The sequence below is a fragment of the Vigna umbellata genome, chromosome 2 (assembly GCF_029865625.1).
Source record: "Vigna umbellata cultivar VRB3 chromosome 2, Vumbellata_1.0, whole genome shotgun sequence".
In the NCBI taxonomy this organism is placed as follows: domain Eukaryota; kingdom Viridiplantae; phylum Streptophyta; class Magnoliopsida; order Fabales; family Fabaceae; genus Vigna; species Vigna umbellata.
The window spans coordinates 50994514-51017328 of record NC_142166.1 but is presented as its reverse complement, the minus strand read 5'-3'; the positions used below and the strand labels follow the sequence as shown (position 1 = coordinate 51017328).

The window sequence follows — 22815 nt, the reverse complement described above, 5'->3', positions numbered from 1 at the left end:
AAACTACAAATTACAACTAAAATTAAATGTTAATTAAAGAAATAACGCTCGTATGAGTAGTGTGGTAGTGAACTATTTTAGGTATTAATAATTTAGAACGGGTCCACAACATAAGTTTTACACAATTATTTACGCTAAACTCATTCTATAATAACTAAAAACTTGACGTCTATATGTTTTAACGTTGTTAAACTTTTATTAGCTGTTTCGTCAAAGGATATGGTTTTTAAACGTCGTAATTAACTAAGGTGGTTTGGGTTTAAAGGCAGACTGTTGTTTGTTCTAAGAAAGTTTGTTTCTGCATCTCGATAACTTTTTTCATGTACTCATATAAATTTTATTTTTATTTTATTCTTTCCGAAATACAAAAGCTATTTTTTCTCTTAAAAGAAAACTTTGTACTATAATTTAGAAATAAAAAATAAGTGTATAATTTGAAAGTTATTTTTTTAATTGTATAATCCGAAATCTGACTTCCATATTACACAATATGAAAGTTAGTGTTAATTTTTTAATGGTGAAATCTATAAGCCATTCTTTTTAAAATAAAAATTGAATTGTACAGTTTATAAGTCATTTTTTAATTTTCAATTCCATAATTTGGAAAGATTCTGAATTTCATTGAAAGTCATTTTTCATATTATACAATTGAAAAACAAAATAGGGAGTTTTCTATGTGGGGGTGCTGAGAGAAATTTATATAGGTGCAGCAAGTAGATGGCATATTCTAAATACAACATAGCGGGCTCGAACAGTTGAAGCCCGTAACCTTGAAGCCCAACAAGAAAGTGAAAAAATTCTATTGAATTTAAGTTCACTAAAATCAATAAATATATGTTGTATTGTACTCAAATTAAAATGAAGTGATTAATTAACAAAATACGTATCTGAATGACTGCTTCCTATAACATGTAAAGTCACTGAAATCGAATTAATTCAATGCTGTTCTGTTACTTATACTCAAATCAATAAATATATGTCAATAAACCAGCTAACACAAAACATAAATGCTACCTAATTTACCAATTAATTTTAATAATATTGTTTTTGTTAAAAATCAACTGATGGAAAGATACCTAACCATCTAATTAATTATATCACTCCATTTTTTTCCCGTGTGAGAGTGCTTGAAGAATTCTAATTTTTGTTTTATTTAACATCGCATCAGTTAGTCTTTTAATTATATATATGTTTTCTAATCTTTAAACAATGAGTTGAATAGGTTTCAATACCTTTAATTGATTGATATTGGAATTTATATCTCTATATTTTATACTTAACATTTAATAAATATATAAATTTGGTTCTCAAGGTGGCTTTATTACAGTTAGGTTAATAATTAATCGTAATCATCTTAATCAAACATTTGCAGGCATGCTATCATGTAGCTCGGTTAAAACTAAAAACAAAAATAGGGCTACCAATTGTTACAGGGATCAATTAAAAAGCACTTGCAAATTTATTTAGCTCTTCAATAATAATATATGTATGTTTATTGTGTGGGATGGAGGGAGAAAAGGTGAAATAGAAAACTGTACAATTATTATTAATCTCTCTCTCTATACATAGAGAGAGACTTACAATATATATTTGTTAATTTGCTTAAATATGCTACCTCCATTTAACAAATATTTACTTTTTTTTCTTTTTCTTATATTTTTTCATCGGATTATATAATTAAACACATCAATTATCTTTTTCTTCCTTTTATATCCTACAAGGTTGAACCAATAGTTTTTTTTTTCATAAAAGATTCTGGACGTGATATAAAATTATTTTCAAACAATACTCACTCTTAACATATTTAAAATATCTATTATATACCAAATAAAAGAAATAAGAGGCAGAATGGTTTTTAAAATACAATGAATAAAATATTGAGACATATTTAATCATATCAGAGTGGAAACGAAGTTCAACAAGTAAGTCAGGATGGCCGAGTGGTCTAAGGCGCCAGACTCAAGTTCTGGTCCTCTAACGAGGGCGTGGGTTCAAATCCCACTTCTGACAAAAATTGATTTTTTGCTTTTTTTTTTTATTTCTATAAGTTCTATGTTTTGTTTTATTTTCTGAACTTTATGCTTTTATAAATTCAACATTTATTTAAATTTTTTAGTGTTCTATAACTTCTATTTTTTATTTTTCTGAACTTTATGCTTTTATTAGTTCAACGTTTATTTAATTTTTTTTACTATAAATCATCTTTGAATTTATAATATTTTTTCATTACAAAATAAAAAAAATGCGTGAATTGATCTAAAATCATAGTTTTTGAAGCTGATTTTTGTAATTTACATAAAACCAAGCTTTTTTTCGCTGATGTCCAAAACCCAATTCCTGTTAGTGCAGTTACATTTACTTTTTCCTTTTGTAGGTATGAGTAGGATTCAACCATTTGAAATTAGGCCCATTTATTTGTAAGGCGATGTTTCCACCGTTGTTCCGTAGAGATACTCCCTCCACCACCCAATCTTCTCTATATATTTTCTCAATTTTTTCTAAATTCTATATTTATCCTTTTTACTTTCTATTTTTATCAATTTTATTTTTTATTTTTTAAAATCGTAATCTCAATCCCCTCTCACTCTCACTTTTCCTCTCACTCTCAGCAGCAAACTTCCACCCCCTGCTATCACTTTCTCTCTTTCTCTTAATTTTCACTTCCATTAACACAAAAATTGGATAGAAAAATCAAATTTTGCATGATATAAATTGAAAACATTTATAACTTCTGATGAGTTTTGAAGTGTCATGATTCCATAATATAATATGCTAAAAATTTATTCCTCAATTCATTGTCTTTAAATAATCAAACTTGAAAATCTATACTTAAAATTACATCCGTGCTTACAATGGTGCAATTAAAGAGAAGTATGTTTGTTGAGTACGAAATAAAAAGTGAATAAAAGAAAAAATAGTTAGTTCAGTTTATCATTGAGTGTTCGGTGAATCTCACGGAATTTGAAAGGAAATGAAAAATGTTGTGTTAATGGAAGTGGAAATTAAGAGAGAGAGGAAGTGATACTGGGGGTGGGGACTTGCTATTGTGAAAGTTAGAGGGAATTAAGATTAGGATTTTAAAAAATAAAAAATAAAATTAGTAAAAATAAAAAGGGTAAATTTGGAATTTTAAAAAAATTGGGAAGATGTAGGGAGAAGATGGAGTGATGGAAGGAGCATTACTCTGTTCCGTACAATAATTTAGGCCCGTGTTGAAACTGAATTAAAAGTACTAGAAATGGGCCTGGCCCAATTTCACCAAACGAGATACTGTGCACCTCCATAGACCTCCGTATGTTTCTTCTTGCACACTCACATAAAAGCAAACGTTCCAATTTGTGATTTTTACATTATGTAATTTAAAAGTCAAAACAAACTTCGGAGTAGTGACATAAATGTGGTAATACGTTTAGCAATTTTTTGAAAAAAAGGTAATTGTTAAGAATTACAATAAAATAATTTTAAAAATTTATCTTAACTTCAAGTTGATTTTTAAGGATTATAATATTTTTTTTTCGAACTTTAGTTAAGTTGAATTAATTTAATTCCTTAATCAAAATCCGAGTGCATTATCATTAAGAATAGGGTGGGTTACGTTACGAATGTTGAACATTTGGATGATGATATTTTAACAACTAAAAGTTAACAATTTTTTAACAATAACTACGTGTCAAAAATGTATTCATTTATTTTAAATATTTAAAAATATATATTTTAAATGTTGCTACTTAAACAATTGTTAAAATGCTAGTTATGAAAAATTGTTAAAAGAAAATTTTCCAATCGAAAAACCCAAACAATTTTACTTTGGAATTTGAGCCTTTTTCTTCTCACTTTTATATGCACGGTGGTTGAGAAGTGCCCCCAACAATAGGATGGACCATTTTAACAAGAAAACCCAATTAAGGCCATTTGTATAATCCCTTTGGATGGATGATATGCCAATTTCAACTGCTAAATTAATTGAGTGTGCCAAAAGTCAAACCATCTATTTAAATTTTTTATTAGAGTTATATAAATAAATAGCCTTCATATTTTAACAATCCATAACAAAAAAGAAACCATTTGTTAAGTTTTTTTTAATCGACACATGTATGATTATGTCATTAAAATAAATTTGTCAGGTGGGTGTTTATTTAATAAAAGATGTCTATATATATATATTTTTATAAATAAGACAAGACAATCATTGAAAAAAAAAACTAACGAGAAAATTAACTTCGGTTTCAAAAGATATACTCAAACTAATAATGAGAAGTTTGTATGATTTGAGAAAATATTAGTTTTTTTATATTAATAAATATAAAAAGTGTCTACCTATATATTATTATTATTATATTTTATTTTTTGTATATTCTGCAGACGGCAGAAACAAATTTGTATAATGGTGTTTACTAAAACGATAAAGGATAATATAAAGTATGCAATGCTTGGTTGCTAAATTTCCTTATTGTGAACCCCCAATGCTCACAACTGATGGTAGGTGTAAATTATGAACAATAAACAAAACATTTGGTAGCCCCTATGAAATTGAGATGTAAAAAGGGGATAAGATATAGCAGAAGCACCAACCACAAGGAGTAAATTGCTGATCCAAAAATCCGATGACAGAATCAAATTGTTTGAGATATCAAATTGATAAACGCTTGGTTGTAGACGATTTGCTAGATTACATCACTGAATGCCAAACCAAACTATGGCCACCACCACACCACTTTCTTCTCAATGGATTCAAGATTATTTGTATACACACCTAATACCAAAACATTTCAATAAGGTTGCTCCATAAATAGATTGTGGGTCAGATCATGCCTTACAAGTAATATTTGTTTATTTTTAAATATTTTCACCTAATAAATTTTAATATGACAATATATTATATTTAATAAAGTAGATTCGTCACACTTAGTTTTCTTTGAATAATTTGAGGCCAGACAATTTTAATCAAACTCGTGGTACAATTTGTATTATTTTTGTTTTATATACTTCTTTAACATACACTTGGTATGAAACGTCAAATTATCTGATAAGGAAAGAGAGAGGAACAACGACGAAAATGAAAGGTGTACTTGAAAGTGATGAATGTGTTATGGTGACAGGCTTCAAAAAACATCACCAATTCTGTGACGCTAGTAGCATGGTGAAAGTAGAGATGGCAGTAAATGAATGCATCGCCCAAATAGCAAAGAATTATGCAGTATACCTATTTAACTAAACAAGAAAACTACAAGGAAAAAGATCATTCAAATGCCCCACTCCCTGTTTATCTATCTTCACCATTGAGCAGGAATAACCATAGCTACAACATCGGATTCTTCTTTTTGGCACAAAAAAACAACTTGGAAGGTGGTGGAGTTCCATCGAGGGGTGCATTTAAAATGACCCGATTGCTTGTGAGTTGTGATCATGGTTGCTGCTTGTGGGCCCTGCTCAACTCACGTGGGCCACGAGGACATATTAAACCAGACAAGTGATGGATAGGATCCGACCACTTTCCTAGGCATAGAAACATGGGTTGATGATGGGCGTAATATTTAGAAAAAAGGTGGAGGAGGAAGTGGTTACTATAAGTTGCACAAGAGCCAAAGAGCAATGGTGATACTGACAAAACCAGCAATGGCTTGAGATTCCTTCACAGTCACACGGGTACCTACTGACCATGGAAATTCACTTTCATCCATATACACCATTGTGCCATTGTTAACTGGCGGCGACTCAGAAGAAGAAGAACAACTACTGCTGCTATCTGATTTCGGGTTTTGCCCCTGCCACGATTTCTGACTGCAAATCCAGAATAACGATTATGAGATAAATAAATTGGTGAACACTGTTTCGAAGATAAAAAATGAAAACGAGACACTCATCAACATGTAATTCCAAAATAATTGAGTACCAGACAAAGCTGCCTTATTTTGCGAGTTTTGCCAAAAGATGAGTGATCATCATGTGCATTAAATTATATGATATCATGCTAAATTCAACTCATTGAGATTCGACTTCCACCAAAGTATTGTCCCCTGCCTCTCGATGTTTAATTATTTTAAACACTAAAAGGTACCTCACAATTATTTATTAAAAATCAAGACAGGTGATATTCATTAAAAAATTAAACAGAGTTAGAAGAGTTCATAATGGTTAACATTTATCTCAAAAGAATTCTTTTTTTCCACAACACAAAATATTCATTGAATGAAACCAAAATACTAACAGTACTGAGATTTATTTAAGAACCTGTCATCTATCTGTGTACCACCATTTAGTATCAAATCTAAAGATCTATTATCCATTACTCACTCCATTCCTTTTTATTTATCATATTTTTGAAAAATAAAATAAAATGATTGTAATTACTCTTTTACCAATAATAATGCTCTTACTGTTTAAGTAATTTTTAATCGGTATATACACTATAAAATAGAACCAACACTCTTGTTTTAATAGAATTAAGATTTATAACCCATCAAAGGTTGAGAAAAAAATTATAGGGAAGGAATATAGAAAAAAGGATTAGGAGAAAGTACATTCTTAAATGAATTTTAATTTCTCTAAAGGTTAATCATTGATTTTTCTTTTGGGAGATAAACTCTCCTGTTTTAAGTTTGAACAAAAAAATTATTGATTATGCTAATTGAATATTTTGATAAGTCTATTATTAGTAATTCCCTCTAACAAATTAGTGCTGAGTAGATTGTCTGAAATATGGTTATAGTTTGAGACTAATTTTCTACTCAATTATAAAACTCAACTTCGACTTCAACTTCCGACAAACGAAGTGTTATTCCAACAAAATGTTACCTTCAAGTAGACAACAAGAGTAAGATTTCATTATCTTTTAATTTAGAGTTTCCTGAGTTAAACTAATTATATGTACTCTGTACTAGCTCTTTTATTTTCACACAGTTAACCCAAACATATTTTTAAATCACATTATTTATATATTTTAATTCGAATTCAACATAAAAGGACTTATTAATTAATTAATATATATATTTTAAATAGCTTGTCGTTCATTATTAGTTGTCCTTCTCTTCATCACTATACAAAAAGCCGCTAGTCTGTCATTATGCAAATGAAAAGTTGTAGCGCAAAATGAAAATATAAAAAACACAGCAGAAAATGGGCGAAACACAATCCCAGTTACCACCCAACCCAACGTTCATATTTATGTGAAAGACGCAATTACCCTTTTAACTGTTCAAGTGCAAGTGAAAGTAAAACTAAAATTACCTGGGGTTATCTTTAGGGGAAGGGCAGAAGGTGATGGTGTAATCCGCAGAGTGTCCACATGTAAAAGTGCTGGTCCTGTCATCATACGCGTAGCTGTAGGCGCGTGGGCAAGCGTTCTTGAAAATCCGCGAATATGCCGTAGGCTTGCAAGTGTTGGGAGACCCATACGCGCCTTTGCAGCAATACTGCGGCGACCCGAACGCCTCGCACGCGCTCCTACACGCCACGCTCTGTTTACCATCCACGCTTGTAACCCTAAGCTCCGAAGGGCACGCGCCGTTGAGGTCCCCAACGCACCCCGTGCTTGTGCAGTTATCGCCGGAGCCACCCCGGGGAGCCACCAGCATCGGCACGTTGTAACCGTCCACGAGGCTCACGTCGAAGAAATCGAGGCCTCCGTCGCCGTCGAGAGTGAACTCGGCCAAGGTCGCGGGCGGCAAGGCGCCTTTGCCCGCACATTCGATTGTGCCGGAGCTACAGTCGCCTGTGAGGCAGAAGAATTTTCCGGCGGAGTCTTGCGTGCAGAGAGTGCGGCCCCATAAACGGCCACCCCAAGAGGTTGGAGCGGTTACGGTTTTGGACTCACCGGTTTGGAGAAGGAAACCGGTTGTTGGAAGCGGCGCGATTCCTGCGTTTGAGAGAATGCCTGGCCACACCGAGTAGTCGCATTTGTTAACGACGGTGAACGTTGTTGTTGATACTGCACCTGCAACAAAATTTGTTTTAATTTCATAGTTTCCGTCATCTATTTACTTGTGAATTTGTTGGTGAGTTATTTACCTGATGCTAATAGATGAAGTGTTAGTAAAAATTGAAGTGATAGTTTGAGCTGTTCCATGTTAAAAGAATTGAATCTTCGCTAAAAATTAAAGAACGAAATAATAAAATGTAAAAGTTACGAAAATGCTTCTACTCCGGTGTTTCTGAAATGAAATTCGGAGCGGACGAGGATAGGGATATTTATAGGGGAATATGACTATGTTTATAGAATTTATTTCGTAAAATTATCAAAACGAATTCTGATTATTAAAAGACAAAAAACTACAGAAAATGTCTATCATTCCCTCCAAACAAATGATTTTCTTTCAGGGGACCCATAACGTTGTACAGGTAAACATGGTGGGTAAAAACGTTTTGGAACATGCATTTTCCTTTTAATTACATTAAGAACATCTGCCCCCTAAAATAACGTTACAAAAACGCGTGAATTTTCAGTTCAGTTTTAGAACAAAGTTAGCATGTTTACATACACTTTTTTTACGTGAATTTTCACGTAAGTTGTGGTGTTATTTCTAAGTTCCGTTTTTGTTTCGGAAGACGTGTGTACCAAACACACATTTCAATTATGGTTGACTAGAAAATTGAGTATAAATCTATATTACCAATTAATAAAGAGTTTTTATTCGTTTAATTTCGACATAATTATGGTGAAAGTCAATAAATGTATATCTATATAAGTCTATTATTATTAGATAACTGTATGAAAAAAATATTATAGTGTTGTTTAACAAAAAAAAAAATATTTACCACGCGCCCAGCTTAATACTAGTTGACTGTCATGAGAAGAAAACAATGAAATATTGAAACGGTGATGGACAGAACAAATATCAGAATAACGTTGTAAATTCATTTTAAAGTGTTCCCACAAGAAACATGCGAACGGTCAATTCTAACAATACGAAATATATACCAACCGTGCTGATCTTAGAAACAGGAAGTTTATTTTTAAAATTTTAATATTGTGAATGAAAGTATTAACAGTATATCAACTATACCTCCTGTAATAAATTCATCTCATTCAATTCAAACTACCAAAAATTCAAAATCCAAAATACACTTGTTTCTTCAGGACTAACAAAAATTGGGTTGTAGATTCATGTGTTTGCCCAGTGGGTTTAGAGTAAGTTATATTTTGCTTGGTATATAAGTTTTTTTTAAAACAATAATTTGGTATAGAACTATTATTTTATATAATATTGAAATATCGAATAAAAAACGAGCTAAGACAAAAACAAAGTATATGGATGGAATTAAAATCCTAGCTTTATTTATGAATTCACTCTCACTCTATTCAAATAAATAATAAAATATATATTTTTAAATCTTTTCAAATTCATTTAATCATTCTTAAATCTATTTAAGAACGAAAAAAAGAAGAAGAGGTACATAAACAAAATATATTTCGTCACAGAGCACTTTATCTCCCTCGTTCTCTTTCTCTCTTTTTTTTTTTCTAAAAGTTCTTTACTTGATCATGTAAAGTAATGTACCTTTAATAATAAAATTACATCATCACCATAAAAAATAAATATAAAATATATTAGCCAATAAGACAAAAATGGCCTCATATTGTCAAGTAATGCCTACCTTTAAGAATCTCACTGGACATTTTACATGCTTCTATTTCATGAGTTGTGCGAACCAACACGTACTACCTTATTTTAGTTATTCTATAACTTGTAAAAATCACTTTATTGGAATATATATATATATATATATTCTTTTACGCAAACTTTTATTATTTTAAATATTAATTAAATGATTTTTTATAAATAAAAATAAAAATCATAGCAAATAAAACATAATATTATAATTATTATATGTAAAAATATTCAAATATAAAATATTAATAAAAAAAATTAATAATATAATATTAAATAGGAGTTTCAATAACATAACATTTGAATAAAAAAAATGGATCTTTTTGAGAAGATTTAGTTGGAAGAGACGTTACCAATAAAGCTTCTATCTAATTAAAACAAGATATTAACATCATTTCAAATTAAAAAAAAAAAAGACTATGCGTTTATGAGTCTTATATTTTATATTTTTTAATTTTTATTTAATGTGGGATTTATATTCGTATTTATATTTCCAACTCACCTTTTGGCTCTTATTACATCTTTCAAGAATGAGTTACTTTTATATTGGTACATTTCTTCTTAAGTAGAAACATTTTCCACTGTACCTCAATAATAACCTTTTATACTCATGTTTTATCATAACAAGAAACACTCTTATCTCAAATCTTTGTTATGAAGACTTCTTATATGAAAAGTCCTCATATATAAAATTTTTAACCTAAATTCTATTTGTCTGAAAGTCGCTAAAACAAATTATTTACTCTGATAATACTTAGAGGTGAATAATCATAGATATAAGGTTTCTTTATATTGAAAGCCTTTTATAAATTTATTAAGAGAGCAATCTCACACTTGAATTCTCAACATTAACTATAAAGAGCAAAATTGATAAAATGTGTATCTTAATCCTAAGTTACAAAATTAAGTTTAAAAAAAGTTAAAATAATTTTTTTAATAATTTAAAATAGATATGAGAACATATATGGACTTGAAAAAATGAATGAGTATATATAACTACTCATATCTACCTACATAGTTAATTTAAAAAATAAAATATTACTCATTTATATCAAATCAATTCAAATATCCCTAACCTGGATTAATTTATTATTTCTCTATTTGTAACATTGTTAACTTTCAAGGAACACTGTTAATGATACTGATTAAGTTTCATTTACATCAAAATAGCAGCTTTCGTGCCCTTCAATTTTCTGATTTTTGTTAATACGTATTTGTTTTCCAGCATAAACTATTATTATTAAATTATTATTAAACTCTAAAATAAGATTAAAAAAATTAGTTAAAAAAGTAAATTTTAAACTTAACTAAACTGTATAAAATCAACTTATAAAATAATATTTACATTTTCTTATATTATAAACTCATCTTATATCTAATCAACATCAATATCAAAGAAGATCTACCGTATCATTTATCTGTAATTATTGATGTATGCTTGAAAATAGAGGACTTGGAAGGGCTAGTATCGGAATGAGCTGAAAACAGAATACGAGAGTGACATGAAAATAAGAATTAGCCGAAGCTTTCGTCACAAATTCTCACGCTTTTCTTGTGCTTATTCACATAATCCAAATGGAATGGACACGTTATGTTCGTAAAATACCATGAATTGATCGAAGTGATAAGAATGTTTAAGCAACTCCCGTTGTCTCGCATGCTTCCAACGCTGTGGATGACATGAAGATGATGCATGAATTTGAAGTTGGTATTTATACTAATAATAATTTATAGCAAGATTGAGATTTCCTACCAGCAAGCTTTTGTAGTGTGCAGTGGTGACAAACTCATCACTTTCTTATATCTTCTATAAACATTATCAGCCAGTCCTGCAAGCATGCCTCATGCTAAGGCCCAAATCGATAAACAAATCTTCCACCATTATTAGTAAATCATTTTTCTTAATTTAATTGAAAAATGCCATACAATTTAATATCGTGGATTACCCAACTTGCAAATGATTTTTGAAATTTAATTTTCATGGAGACTCGTTTTCTATTTCATTCCTACGTCTTCCGCTACTTGTTACCCCTAACAATGATAATGTAAAATAATTTGCACTCTTATATAATTATAATTAAATTTCAATGTAGTTTTTATCCTAACTTTTACAAACTATGTAATTTTAGTGTTTTTATTTATTCGTAACTTTATTTCCAAAATTTTTTATACAATTTTATTTTCTTAATTTAGAGTTCTTTGTAAGGAAATTTCTTATCGGTTCAAAAATAAATGCAAAATGCATGGGAGAAGCTCATGGGCCCAAATCGGTTGGCCCGTTTTGTCGCTAAAATGGGTTTCTCAATGTCATGAATAGAAAGTCTTCCGAAGTCCATTATCATATAATATTTAAATAAACGTTTACTTGATACGAATTTTATATACAAGAACTATTATCGTATCTTCAGCAAAAAAATAAGTTAAATATATTTTTTTATTGAAAAACCCTTAATTTGATTCAAGTTAAAGACAATTTATTTTATTAATAAATCATTTTTAACTTAATTACAATTTATTTATTTATTTTACAAAAAAAAATTAATATAAATTAAAAGATAATTCAATTATAAACTTCATCCACTCAGACTATATAATATATATTAGTATCAGTATTTTCACACAAAAATTTAAAACAACAAATCATCAATTTTGTTAAATTTATGTAGAAAACTCTCTTACAATCAATTTGGTGCACTTGTCATTAAGTCATAAAATTGATAATTTTGATATTGTGTGATATTGAAGTTTTGGAGACTTAAGCCTCGTAAATAAATCAATAGTTTATAAACAAAATTTTTTTTAAATTTCTACTTACTATTTTTTATTCGTATTATTATCATCATCATAGTTATTTAATAAATATTAAATTGTATAAATAAAAAATTGAAAATTAGTTTAGAATAATTCTTAATATAGATTTTTTTTACATTTTAACATTTACATTTACTTAATATTACATTTTTTAATTTAATACAAAACTAAATAATCACCACTCTAAATAGTTCATTTTCTAACAGATTAAATTTTCACATTTTAAAATTTTGAATTAATTAGTTTTTAAAACGATTAATTTTCTAAATAATTATCTTTTAAGTTATAATATTTTTAAAATAATTTGTTCTTAATATAATTATTTTTCTAAATTATTATATTAATAATGAATTTATTTTTCTAAAATATTATTCTTCAATATAAGTAGTTCTCTAAACTTTAATTTTTTAAAATATATATTTTTCAAGATAATATTTTGATTTTAAAAAATTAAAATTCCCTTCTCTTAGTTTTTAAATAAAAAATAACTTTTGTAAAGATAATAGGTGTTAGATTGAGATGTGTGACCAAGCAACTGAAGCAAGTGAATCTTAACTTTCGTAATTGCGTACAACTTATGTTATGTCCCACACATGCGAAATTGTTAGAGAAAACTGATTCGATTTCCATACGATTTGATTGATGATCCATCAGGCGGTGTAGAGGATATGAGTGGGTGGTGGTTCTCATCTTCTACCAGCAAGTGGTTAGGACAATTTCCCTTTTACCAATCTGATTCTTGTGCAAATCCAAAATAATGTGAAATATTTGTGTTCATTTATTAAGGCTGCATTTTAATACTTTTTTGTCACAGATAAGATTCTATAAATATTCTATAAGCACCAAACAGTGAAACTGCAGCAAGTGACACATTTACAGACAAAAAAGTCTTAAAGGAATTCAATTATTTTCCAACGAACTTTGAAAGCGGTGTATTCGAACAAAAATAATAAATTGAACAGTAGAAGGAACTCAACTACTTCCCTCACCCGCTGTACAAAATTAATGAGTAAAAAATAAAGATCTGGTGTTAGTTGTTTATATAGATATGTACATAACTAGAACTATATAAAAATGAATGATGAGTATTATCTATAAGCAAGAATTTCAGCAGAAAAATAGAGTGATCAGTGACTCAACCCATCCATAATATCCAAAACGTTATAGTTTTGGTGGTTTATGACAACTCTTGTACCGAAGATTTCCTTGGCAGGTGAACTCCCAGCACTTTTGGTCCCATGTAAATCCTTCACTTGTCTTTTCTTGGCCAAACCAAGATCCTCGCTTTTGCTGAGTCCTGAGTTGTTTCTCCTAGCAATTACCTCCTCCAATAATTTCCTATCCTCTTGAGAAATTTGAGTTCCTAATGGCTTGTTTCCACTGTCCACGGAAAGAATTAAAAATTGTCGCATCTTGGAATGAAGTTCAAGTACCTTGGGAGGAGACCGCGTAGGCATGGATCTCAAGGTGTTTTGTTTAGATTTTACAAAGCTAATCAAGTGGTGAAGCCATGCCAACAATTCAATTATGTAAACATCTATCTTCCTCTTGTCGGCATAATAAAGCGTCTGCAGACGAATCAGGTTACTTTCTCTGGAGGTGTTATCATCGAAGTCATTACTGCAATATCAGAGTGTTGTGAACTTTTCTTTTAACTGCATATGTAAACACGACAGTAATTTCCAACAAATATTAAGATATCCAAGTTTACAACAAACCTTGTGTTTGCCCATTCACCAACCCATCCGAAACCTTGATGTGCTCTGTCATGAATATCAATAGATAAAATAAATACATAAACAATTGCCGGGAGTTTTTATCCTATTTTCACAAAAGGAAATAAGACCAACACGAAGAAGAGAAAAATGGAAGTATAAGCCAATCCCAACAAATATATTACACATCTTACTTGACAGTATTTGTGGCAGCCGGCACAAGCCACTGAAGAATCTTCTCCATTTCTGCTTTCATCTGAGTGATGGAGAGCTACAGAAAATTCATGTCAATTAACATAATCCAAAACAAAATAAAACTGTTCCCATCAAGTCAATGTGATTACTCGCGAGAAGAAAATGGCACCATAAAATAGACTAGAAAATGGAAGGTCATGGATATTCGGCGTAGGGAGAGTATACCTCTTTCATGTCAGCAACTGTTTGCAACTGGGATGGAAGAGCAGTCTTAATATTGTTGGGCAAACCATGATACAATGTGTCTCTCATGTTTGGAGGAAGTGCTGTCGGACGAGATGCCTGGTATAAACAATTGTTATTTTATCAAAAATATTTCTATTTGTACGGTCATTACAATCTTGTTCAGCATGATACTTACAATCATATTTATTTGATTGATGATGTTAGCATAGTGCAGAGCAAGACCAGCTTCTCCTAGTCTTTCATGACCCTTACAGTAATTGGTTGTGATTGTACCTGCCACGAATCCACGATTTCACGTTTCTTATTATTATGACCAGGCAACAAGATATAAATCTACACAATAGAAAACACAAAAAAAGGTAGATTCCACAAGTCAATACATGACTGAAACACAAATATTAAAATTGATGAAGAAATTCACTTGATTGTATTGTAGTTCTCCCAAGTGCTTTTTCTCAAAAAGTCAATCCAAGCGGAACAGATGATTTAGGAGGAGAACAATTGTAATGTCATTAGTTTATTAGAGTCACATGACGTTTGCTGTAAGGGATGCATAACATGATTCCATATTGATACTCAGCAACAAGAATATACCCTAGACTGTATGAAGTGTTTCATTTCAAGAGTTTTTTCTTTCTAATGCAAATATGCATTTAATCTTGGCCTATCAAAAAATAAATTGTCTTTAATTTCAAGTAGCTCAACCACAAAGAAAAAAGCCGCTGGTTATTTCCAGTTACATCTGAATAAAAAACAAGAGCATAGAAAACATTGGAAAATTTCATCTACGATCTGCTTAGTCTAAAAATAATCATGTCAAGAATTAGAACGCCTTCCATTTGATTTTTTTTTTCTCGATAACAGGATTAAATGAAAGTTCAGATTTCAAACCCTTAGTTAATTCCTAGGCTCCTAGTGCAAAATAGGGAGGCATATTTTCTAGCTACATTTGGTACAGCATTGGTTTTTATCCTTAAGAGATACAATCCCATACCATGGTTTCCCAGGAGCTCATAAATTGCTTGATTTATATAGGTAACAATATCAACGAGCTTCTCAACTATCTGCAATAATCAAATTGAGTTCCAACAAAATAAGTCCGTTGTTATGAATCCGCGGCTATAAAACATTCACTTCAAAGAAGTAAACATGTGGAAATACGAAATTCAACAATAGTAAATGCAAATTAGGAACAGTTCGTTGAGTGGAAACATACCTCTTCCAAAGTTCTGGACCAAAGAGACTTCTTCTTCAAGCTCCTCACAAGCTTTCTTTGGTGCTTTAGCTCACTTTGAAACATTGTGATACTCTCCCCTGCGATTTTAAAGAGAATGTAGCTGTCAATGATAGGTTAACTTCAGCAGAATTACATTTTGAAGCGTGCTGCAGATAGTACTTACGTCAAACTGAAAATCCAAACTGGTCATCCGAAACTAAGTCCTCTAGAAATATTATTTATTTATTTGGAAAGATATGAGGAAAACTATATTATGAAATTTCTAACCTTTTAGAGGAAGATTTAAGGACTCCATTTCCTTAATCTTTTGCAGATAATCTTGTTCAAAACGCTCATAAGCATTCAATTCATGGTATAATTCCTACACAACAAGGAGAAAATCCGTAAGGAAGAAACTGCTAAAATAATTCAATTGAAACTCAAACTATAACCAATAAACAGCTTAGAAAGCACATCAGAATTAGGAAACAAATAGTGTGAACCAATATAAACAAACACCAAGAAACCAAAATGATGACAACAGCTTTACTCAGTTATCAATTCACTGAGAAAATTAAAAAATATGCAGAGCTTTATTTAAAATGACAATGAGCTTACAGCGGTATTCCGAACTAGAGTGGTAAACTCCTGCATTGTCTTTTCTGCCTCTGCCTGATATTGTTTGTCATCCAGAACTTCTAAGTCTAGTCTGATAATTTTTTAGTCAAAGGTTTGAAAGTGAAATTTGTGTGATTGTAATCAGCTAGGAATTCAATCATGACATTTTTAGCTTAACATTGTCAATAACAATGTACATGGAAACTCACCGTGAAAAATATCTGTGTAGGTTGTGCCACTGCGGATCTTTACACATATTTCCAAATCTAGCTACTTCCCGTGAGAAGACATTGAGTTCTCCCCTACAAGTTTCCCCAGAAAAATCATAAACAAAGAACATAAAGAAAATTCCCAGCAATGAGAAACAAAAATTCTATTATTTGAACAAGCTAGAACCTTTTGTCAGCCTCAGCAAGAGTTATTAACTCCTTCATGTCAGTCGAGACTAAGAGTTGAACCCCCTCCGATTGTAAAACATCCTTTTTAAGAATCTGGATATTTTCTTCAGAAAGTGATTGAAACAAAATTGCTCCTTTGGTTATTGTATTAGCTACTTCAAATGCTAGTATTGATATTTTTTTCCCTCTGGAAGTCACGCCAGAGACAAACCCACTATTAGTATTTAACTTTGGCATGCCACTTCCAATTGTGTCCAAAACTCCCACAGCCCTCTCGCCAGCTTTTCCCAGGAAAGAACCCCTTTGGCTCACCTATCAAAAAAATGACGTCAATCATGAACCATTAAGATTCCAATTTAGAAGATCCCTAACATACCATGAGATGCATCCCGAAACTCTATTTCACACACAAACTACAGAGGCGTACCACTAATATATTAAACTATTCACAACTGGCGGCCATTCAGAAATTGCAGGCACTAATGTAACACCCATCAACATCCAATTCTAGAATAACACGAAAGCCCCCATTCCAACCAATGAATTTCCACAGAAACAGCCCTAAGGATACGCATATTTTCAAACCTTCTCAATAAGAACATAGAAAAAAGATGCAAGCGGAGCAAAACCAGACCTGCTTTCCTCCAGTTGACGTAGGAGTCGATAACCCAAGTTCAAAGGAAAACCCAGAGTCGTGCCTCTTTTGCTTTCTACCTTGACCACTATCAGACCTGGAATCTGAAGTAGCATCTCCACGATTCACAAAGCTATTTTCCTTCTTAAGGTTACCAGAAAACCCGAAACTCTTCCCTCCAAGTTCAGCATTTCTCTCCACCATGCCAGCCGAACAAACCGCTCCCATTATTGCTGTCCTCGACAACGACCAAGAAAAAAAATGAAACAGAACAGAGGAAATGAAAACCTAACGCCTGCGCGAAAAATAAAGAGCGTAACTGAAGTTGAAGAAAGGAGGATTGTTGGATTGGTAGCTTTAGAAGGGGAGCGTACCTATTTACAGAGAGTGCTGAGAATGGAGAAGAAGATTGGGATTGGGAATGGCGAGAAGGTGTAAAAAGGGGAAAGTGGCCGCGAATTTACGACGCTGGAGTTTGACTAAAACCTGGAAAGATAGAGATGAATGAAGACATTACGTTCTTGTTGGTGTCATTCATTCATTTATTCATATGGTTGAAATATTTGAATGAATCATAAATAAAATAGTAAAAGTAAGCAATTAATGAAAAGAGGAAACGCGCAAATGGAATGAAGTGTTTGACTCTGGGGAAAAGGAGGCGACGTGGCACTCCCACCATCAATGCCAGCCACGTTTCTTCCCATCAAACACCTAAACGTGAAAACACAGCAAATCCTAGTCGCGCCCACCATGTGGACCACCACCGTGCTAATTTACACTCCCGTGTCTCAACAACACTTTAATTGCGTCTTATGTTACCCCTTTTTTGAGATTAATTCAAAATACATTATTAATTAAACACTCTCAATTACTTAATTTCATCACTTAATTCAACACATGATACCATAATATCTACTATATCGTCCTACCTTTATTTGTAGCGTATGGATTTTTTTTATTCAATTACAGTATCACTTTAATATTTTAATTCTACTGATTTTGTAAATGACTGTTTCATCAAGGTAGTCTTTCTTCTTTTTAGGTAGGAATTGACCAAAGAAGATACTTAACATTATTTTCAACAAGAAATATTAGGTTAAATATTTATGAATTATATTTTTGTTATATATTACTCGATTTTCTTATATTTATTCACTAATGTGAGAACTTTTACGGATATTTGAATTTGAGACTCTCCACATATGTGAATACATCATCATACTTATCTTACCATTTATCTTAACAAATTTTTACTCAATTTATTTATAATGGTATCTTATATCATAACGAAACTTACTTATCTCCATCTAAGTCAAAAATCAGTGGATATGTGTAATTTAATGTTAAAAAATAGAGTTAAATTATAATGAATTGAGTTGTTATTTCTAATAGCAGCCAAGATTTGTACTTAAATAAAGGAATGTTCCATGGGTTGGTGGATGCATGCAAATGCTTTGACATTGAGCTTGTTGACAATAAAGAAACAAATAGCAATGGGTTTCGGTTGTAATTGTTTATATGAATTTTGTATCATTATTCAACAATCTTAAAGCGTAAATGATTGTTGAAAAGTTGGGTATTATTCCATGGACTGGTTTAGTACTTTTAAATGACCTGCATGCTTTCTCTTTTTCCAATACATGCAGGAACATAATGAAACCTACCAAGAGAAAATTCAACTCCCCTTGGTCGTCACCCTATAGCATTATTGTCACGAACAAATATACTTGGAAATCAACATACAACGAGTTTTTTCCATCCTACAATTTTTTCCCCTCAAACTATCCGAAAAACATAGTATTCACGTATGCATTCATCTATGAATCTGTCTCCATATCGTCATTGTTATCTGTGACATTGATAGCGTATCGGTGACAAGGAGAAATTTGAGCATTCGATCTGGAGATCGCATGGATTAATGTCAAATGAAAACTTTCAGCATATAGTCTCACAGGGATATAAATGTCTGTAACATAATATTATTTAATTTCATCATCCTCGTTTGTTTCGTTTATAAATTCCAATTATTATCTGATTTAATTCTGTTTCGAATAATGTCAGAGTCTTCTAGTCCAACACATTTATCTTCAACAGTTCATAAAATTAAGTTACTTTCTGATGTCAATATTAGATTGATTTAAATTGTAAGGATAATTAGCATGTAATCTATCTCTTTACTTTAAAGGATTCTTTATAAAATTTGTGATAAGTTTTAGATTAAGATCAATTTAATTATGATCCAAACAAAACTAATTATAACTTTAGACCGTCTAATATAATAATTGATTGTCCAACTAATAATTCACCGGACAAATAAATTATACAAATCCTTTACTTATAAATTTAAATAAATACTTACCAAAAATAATCTTATCACATTATTTCACATCTACAGTAACTTTTAATTTTATTTATTTATTTACTTTTTCTTCCATCCAAACAAATTGTAGCAACCAGACTACCAATTTGTTATGTAATTTTACCCTTTCTATCAAAAACAATAAGTGTGTTAGCTTTTGTAATCGTGTTATTAAGTGTGGAACTTTGGAAAAGCTTTGGATTCATACACTTTTATTTTCCATACAAGGAGAATTTAAATTTATTTTATCACTGATAATGTATCATGAAATTGTCAATATTTAAACTTGTTTTAATATTGTATATAGGACTCAACTACATTTTTTTACAAATATTGATTAAACTATCAATTTTCATACAACTCTAAAAACAATACTTGTTTTATGAAGTGTTTGATTTCCCTCCTATTTACATTACATATAATAGCAATTAATAAGTGTATATACTGACATCAACTACAAATCATTACTTGCGTTCTAATATAAAATATTAAGATATTTATATATAAGAAACTTATAATTTTTATTTATTTATTCATTTTACTCATATTTACTCAATATAAAAATTTCTTACTCATTTTAAATTTTCAATACATAACTTGTTTACTTGCTTAAGTTAAATTAATTTTTCCTTCAAATAAAATATTTTTAAGAAGAAAAAATAGTTTATATTTGATCATGTTCTCATTCATCCGAATAAAATTTAATCTCCCACATTCTAACATCATATAATTCATAATAAAAAAAATCATAGGACTTTAATATTTGCAATTAAATAAGCAGAAATTTAATGACATAAAAAACGAAATTTCTCGCCTTTCTCAAAACAAGACAAATTTTAACATTAGACTTCTTTTTTACTTTCAAAAAATAAACACGTTTTTATTGACTATATATATAGTCAAATAATCAAAATAAATCCGGAGAGGACATCCTCGAATCTCTTAATTTAATGAAATAATCAATCTCATTTATTACCTTTTTTTCTTAAATCAAATAGATTTTTTTTTAATTTGCACAACAAACATAGACTTTAAATGAAAATATGTTATTCATTAATATCTATCCAGATAAGAAAAAAAAATGTAAAAATACATGTAAATCTTATGAGATAAAATGGTACGTTTCAATTTTTGTAATAATATATCCCATAGAATTTTCCACCTTCCAAAAGACAAGTCTTTGAAATTTGTACAACAAAAATTTAGTTTTTTATTTTATTTTCTAAATACATATACCTTAAATAATGATGTGTCGACATATAAACAAAACAATCAGAAGAAGACACCTAATTTTCAGAAAAACTGGGACTTAGTTTTCCACCGACAAAAGAAGTTAATCAGTGAATCAAACTTTTCACCCTTTCTCAGAATAGTTTTTAAAAAGATTTTGTATATTTTATAAAAAGAAAACATGTTAACTAGCTGTATTTAACTATATAAGTCAAATAATTTTTGGAAAAAACATGCTACATGTTGATAGATAAAAAAGACTGAGTTTAATTTTATAATATATATATATATATATATATATATATATATATATATATATATATATATATATATATATATATATTGTAATTATAATAAAAAAATACTAATAAAATAATAATACCTTTTAGTTTTTATAAAAACACTTATTATTTTAAAAGCGATTGAACCCATTAGTGTATAGATTAACCTAAGTTTATATAAATTCTATATTAAACAATTCAAACTGAAATTTGTTTAGCTCAATTTAAGATTTTTTTTTTGGTGGATTCTCTTTACACTTTCATAACTTCATTCGACATCTTGTGTACTTGGAAATTTCAGTTTAGGTTGTGATTTAGAATTTTCATTTTGAATTTCAAAATAAGTGATTTATAAATTTCTATAGTACACAATTTATAATATAATTTTAAAACAAGTTTTATATTTTGAATTGTATTCTCTAAAATGTACATTTCTATAAGAAGAATAAGAAAATGAAATATAAATATTGAAACATAAAAAATAAAAAAATCACTGTAGAAAAAGGAGATGGTGAAAAAAATAACAATGTATAGATAATTTCACGTATTTATAATAAGAGTTCAGATTGAAATGTAAAGCAATGCAGAAAGAATCTGTCACCTTCTTTTAACCTTAAGTTCTGGTGAATTCAGTCATGCATTGTCTTTTTTTAGAATAATAGGTAAAGTCACACTAAATGCCATTCATGGAGATGGCAACCATGCACATGATCTTGATCTACAAAATAAATAAAAACAGGAAATGAATCTCCATTTTTCTAAAACTTTAATTTATAGACTCACATGGTATTAGCTAAAATGAATAAAAAAAACAATAATGTGACCATGTGGACTCATGTCGTGTCCTTTTTTGTGGAATAAAATATTTGTTTCAGTCAAAGCTAATTAATATGAGACAAACTTTTGAAATATGTATAAATTATATTTTTTTTAGTTTTTTTAATAAGAGATGCTAAAATAAAAAATAAAATTGAGCGATTAAAAAATAAATCTGTCCCAAATTTTAAAATCAATAACATAATTGGTAAAAATTAACAATAAGATCGTAATTAAAATATAAATAAAGTTGTTGCTTGTGTTGAGTCTACTTTAGTCAATGAACAAGTCATTGATGTATCGATAATTTTAATAAATGTGTTATGCTCTTTACAATAAATGTAGTAACTTTATTTTTACAACTTTGTATTAATATTGAACTAAATTATCTAAAATAATATGTAACAGAATTAATGAAACTATAAATAATAATGAAAGGGTTCATGATCAATTGTGTGCCCATCCAATAGTGAAAAGATTTGCAAAATATTTGAATTAAACTTTTCAAATAATATAAAAACATATGAAACTAAAAATATCAATGAGAGCTTCTTCTTTTTTTACTTTGTCAATACATCATTATAATATATGTGGAATGGAGGAGATTCTAAAAATTATAATATAATTATAATTTAATATATAAATATTTTATTTTAAAAATTAAAAGATAATACATACTTATAACAAA

At 29.8% G+C, this 22815-nt stretch overlaps 2 protein-coding genes and 1 non-coding gene across 3 annotated transcripts; 1 reads left to right on the top strand and 2 right to left on the bottom strand.

The window, feature by feature from the left end:
- The first annotated feature begins 1926 nt into the window (after positions 1–1926).
- TRNAL-CAA (transfer RNA leucine (anticodon CAA)) lies at positions 1927–2010 on the top strand. Its single transcript has one exon. It is a non-coding gene; the product is annotated as a tRNA-Leu (tRNA).
- Positions 2011–5053: 3043 nt separating this feature from the next.
- Positions 5054–8167, bottom strand: LOC124839079 (Pathogenesis-related thaumatin superfamily protein). The gene is made up of 3 exons (XM_047314822.2): positions 8008–8167; positions 7228–7933; positions 5054–5781 (listed from the first exon to the last, which is right to left on the bottom strand). Exons 1-3 carry the CDS (start codon positions 8063–8065, stop codon positions 5565–5567), a joined length of 981 nt encoding a protein of 326 aa, XP_047170778.1. The 5' UTR covers positions 8066–8167; the 3' UTR covers positions 5054–5564.
- A 5130-nt stretch (positions 8168–13297) lies between these two features.
- On the bottom strand, positions 13298–18095 carry LOC124839072 (protein PSK SIMULATOR 2-like). Its single transcript, XM_088107387.1, has 13 exons — positions 17816–18095; positions 17442–17736; positions 16806–17119; positions 16619–16711; positions 16410–16500; positions 16080–16173; positions 15792–15889; positions 15570–15639; positions 14751–14848; positions 14555–14671; positions 14329–14405; positions 14138–14182; positions 13298–14039 (listed from the first exon to the last, which is right to left on the bottom strand). Exons 2-13 carry the CDS (start codon positions 17667–17669, stop codon positions 13547–13549), a joined length of 1818 nt encoding a protein of 605 aa, XP_087963513.1. The 5' UTR covers positions 17670–17736; positions 17816–18095; the 3' UTR covers positions 13298–13546.
- Positions 18096–22815: the final 4720 nt, after the last annotated feature.

Bases quoted from the DNA above. Each gene is read 5' to 3' on its own strand.
- LOC124839079 (XM_047314822.2), bottom strand. From the start codon at position 8,065: ATGGAACAGCTCAAACTATCACTTCAATTTTTACTAACACTTCATCTA. The intron at 7,934-8,007 runs GTAAATAACTCA...ATTTTGTTGCAG, and splicing joins ACTTCATCTATTAGCATCAG to GTGCAGTATCAACAACAACG. The intron at 5,782-7,227 runs GTAATTTTAGTT...CTGGATTTGCAG, and splicing joins TCCCCTAAAGATAACCCCAG to TCAGAAATCGTGGCAGGGGC.
- LOC124839072 (XM_088107387.1), bottom strand. From the start codon at position 17,669: ATGGGAGCGGTTTGTTCGGCTGGCATGGTGGAGAGAAATGCTGAACTT. The intron at 14,406-14,554 runs GTATACTCTCCC...AATTTTCTGTAG, and splicing joins CAGTTGCTGACATGAAAGAG to CTCTCCATCACTCAGATGAA. The intron at 14,183-14,328 runs GTAAGATGTGTA...TATTCATGACAG, and splicing joins GCTGCCACAAATACTGTCAA to AGCACATCAAGGTTTCGGAT.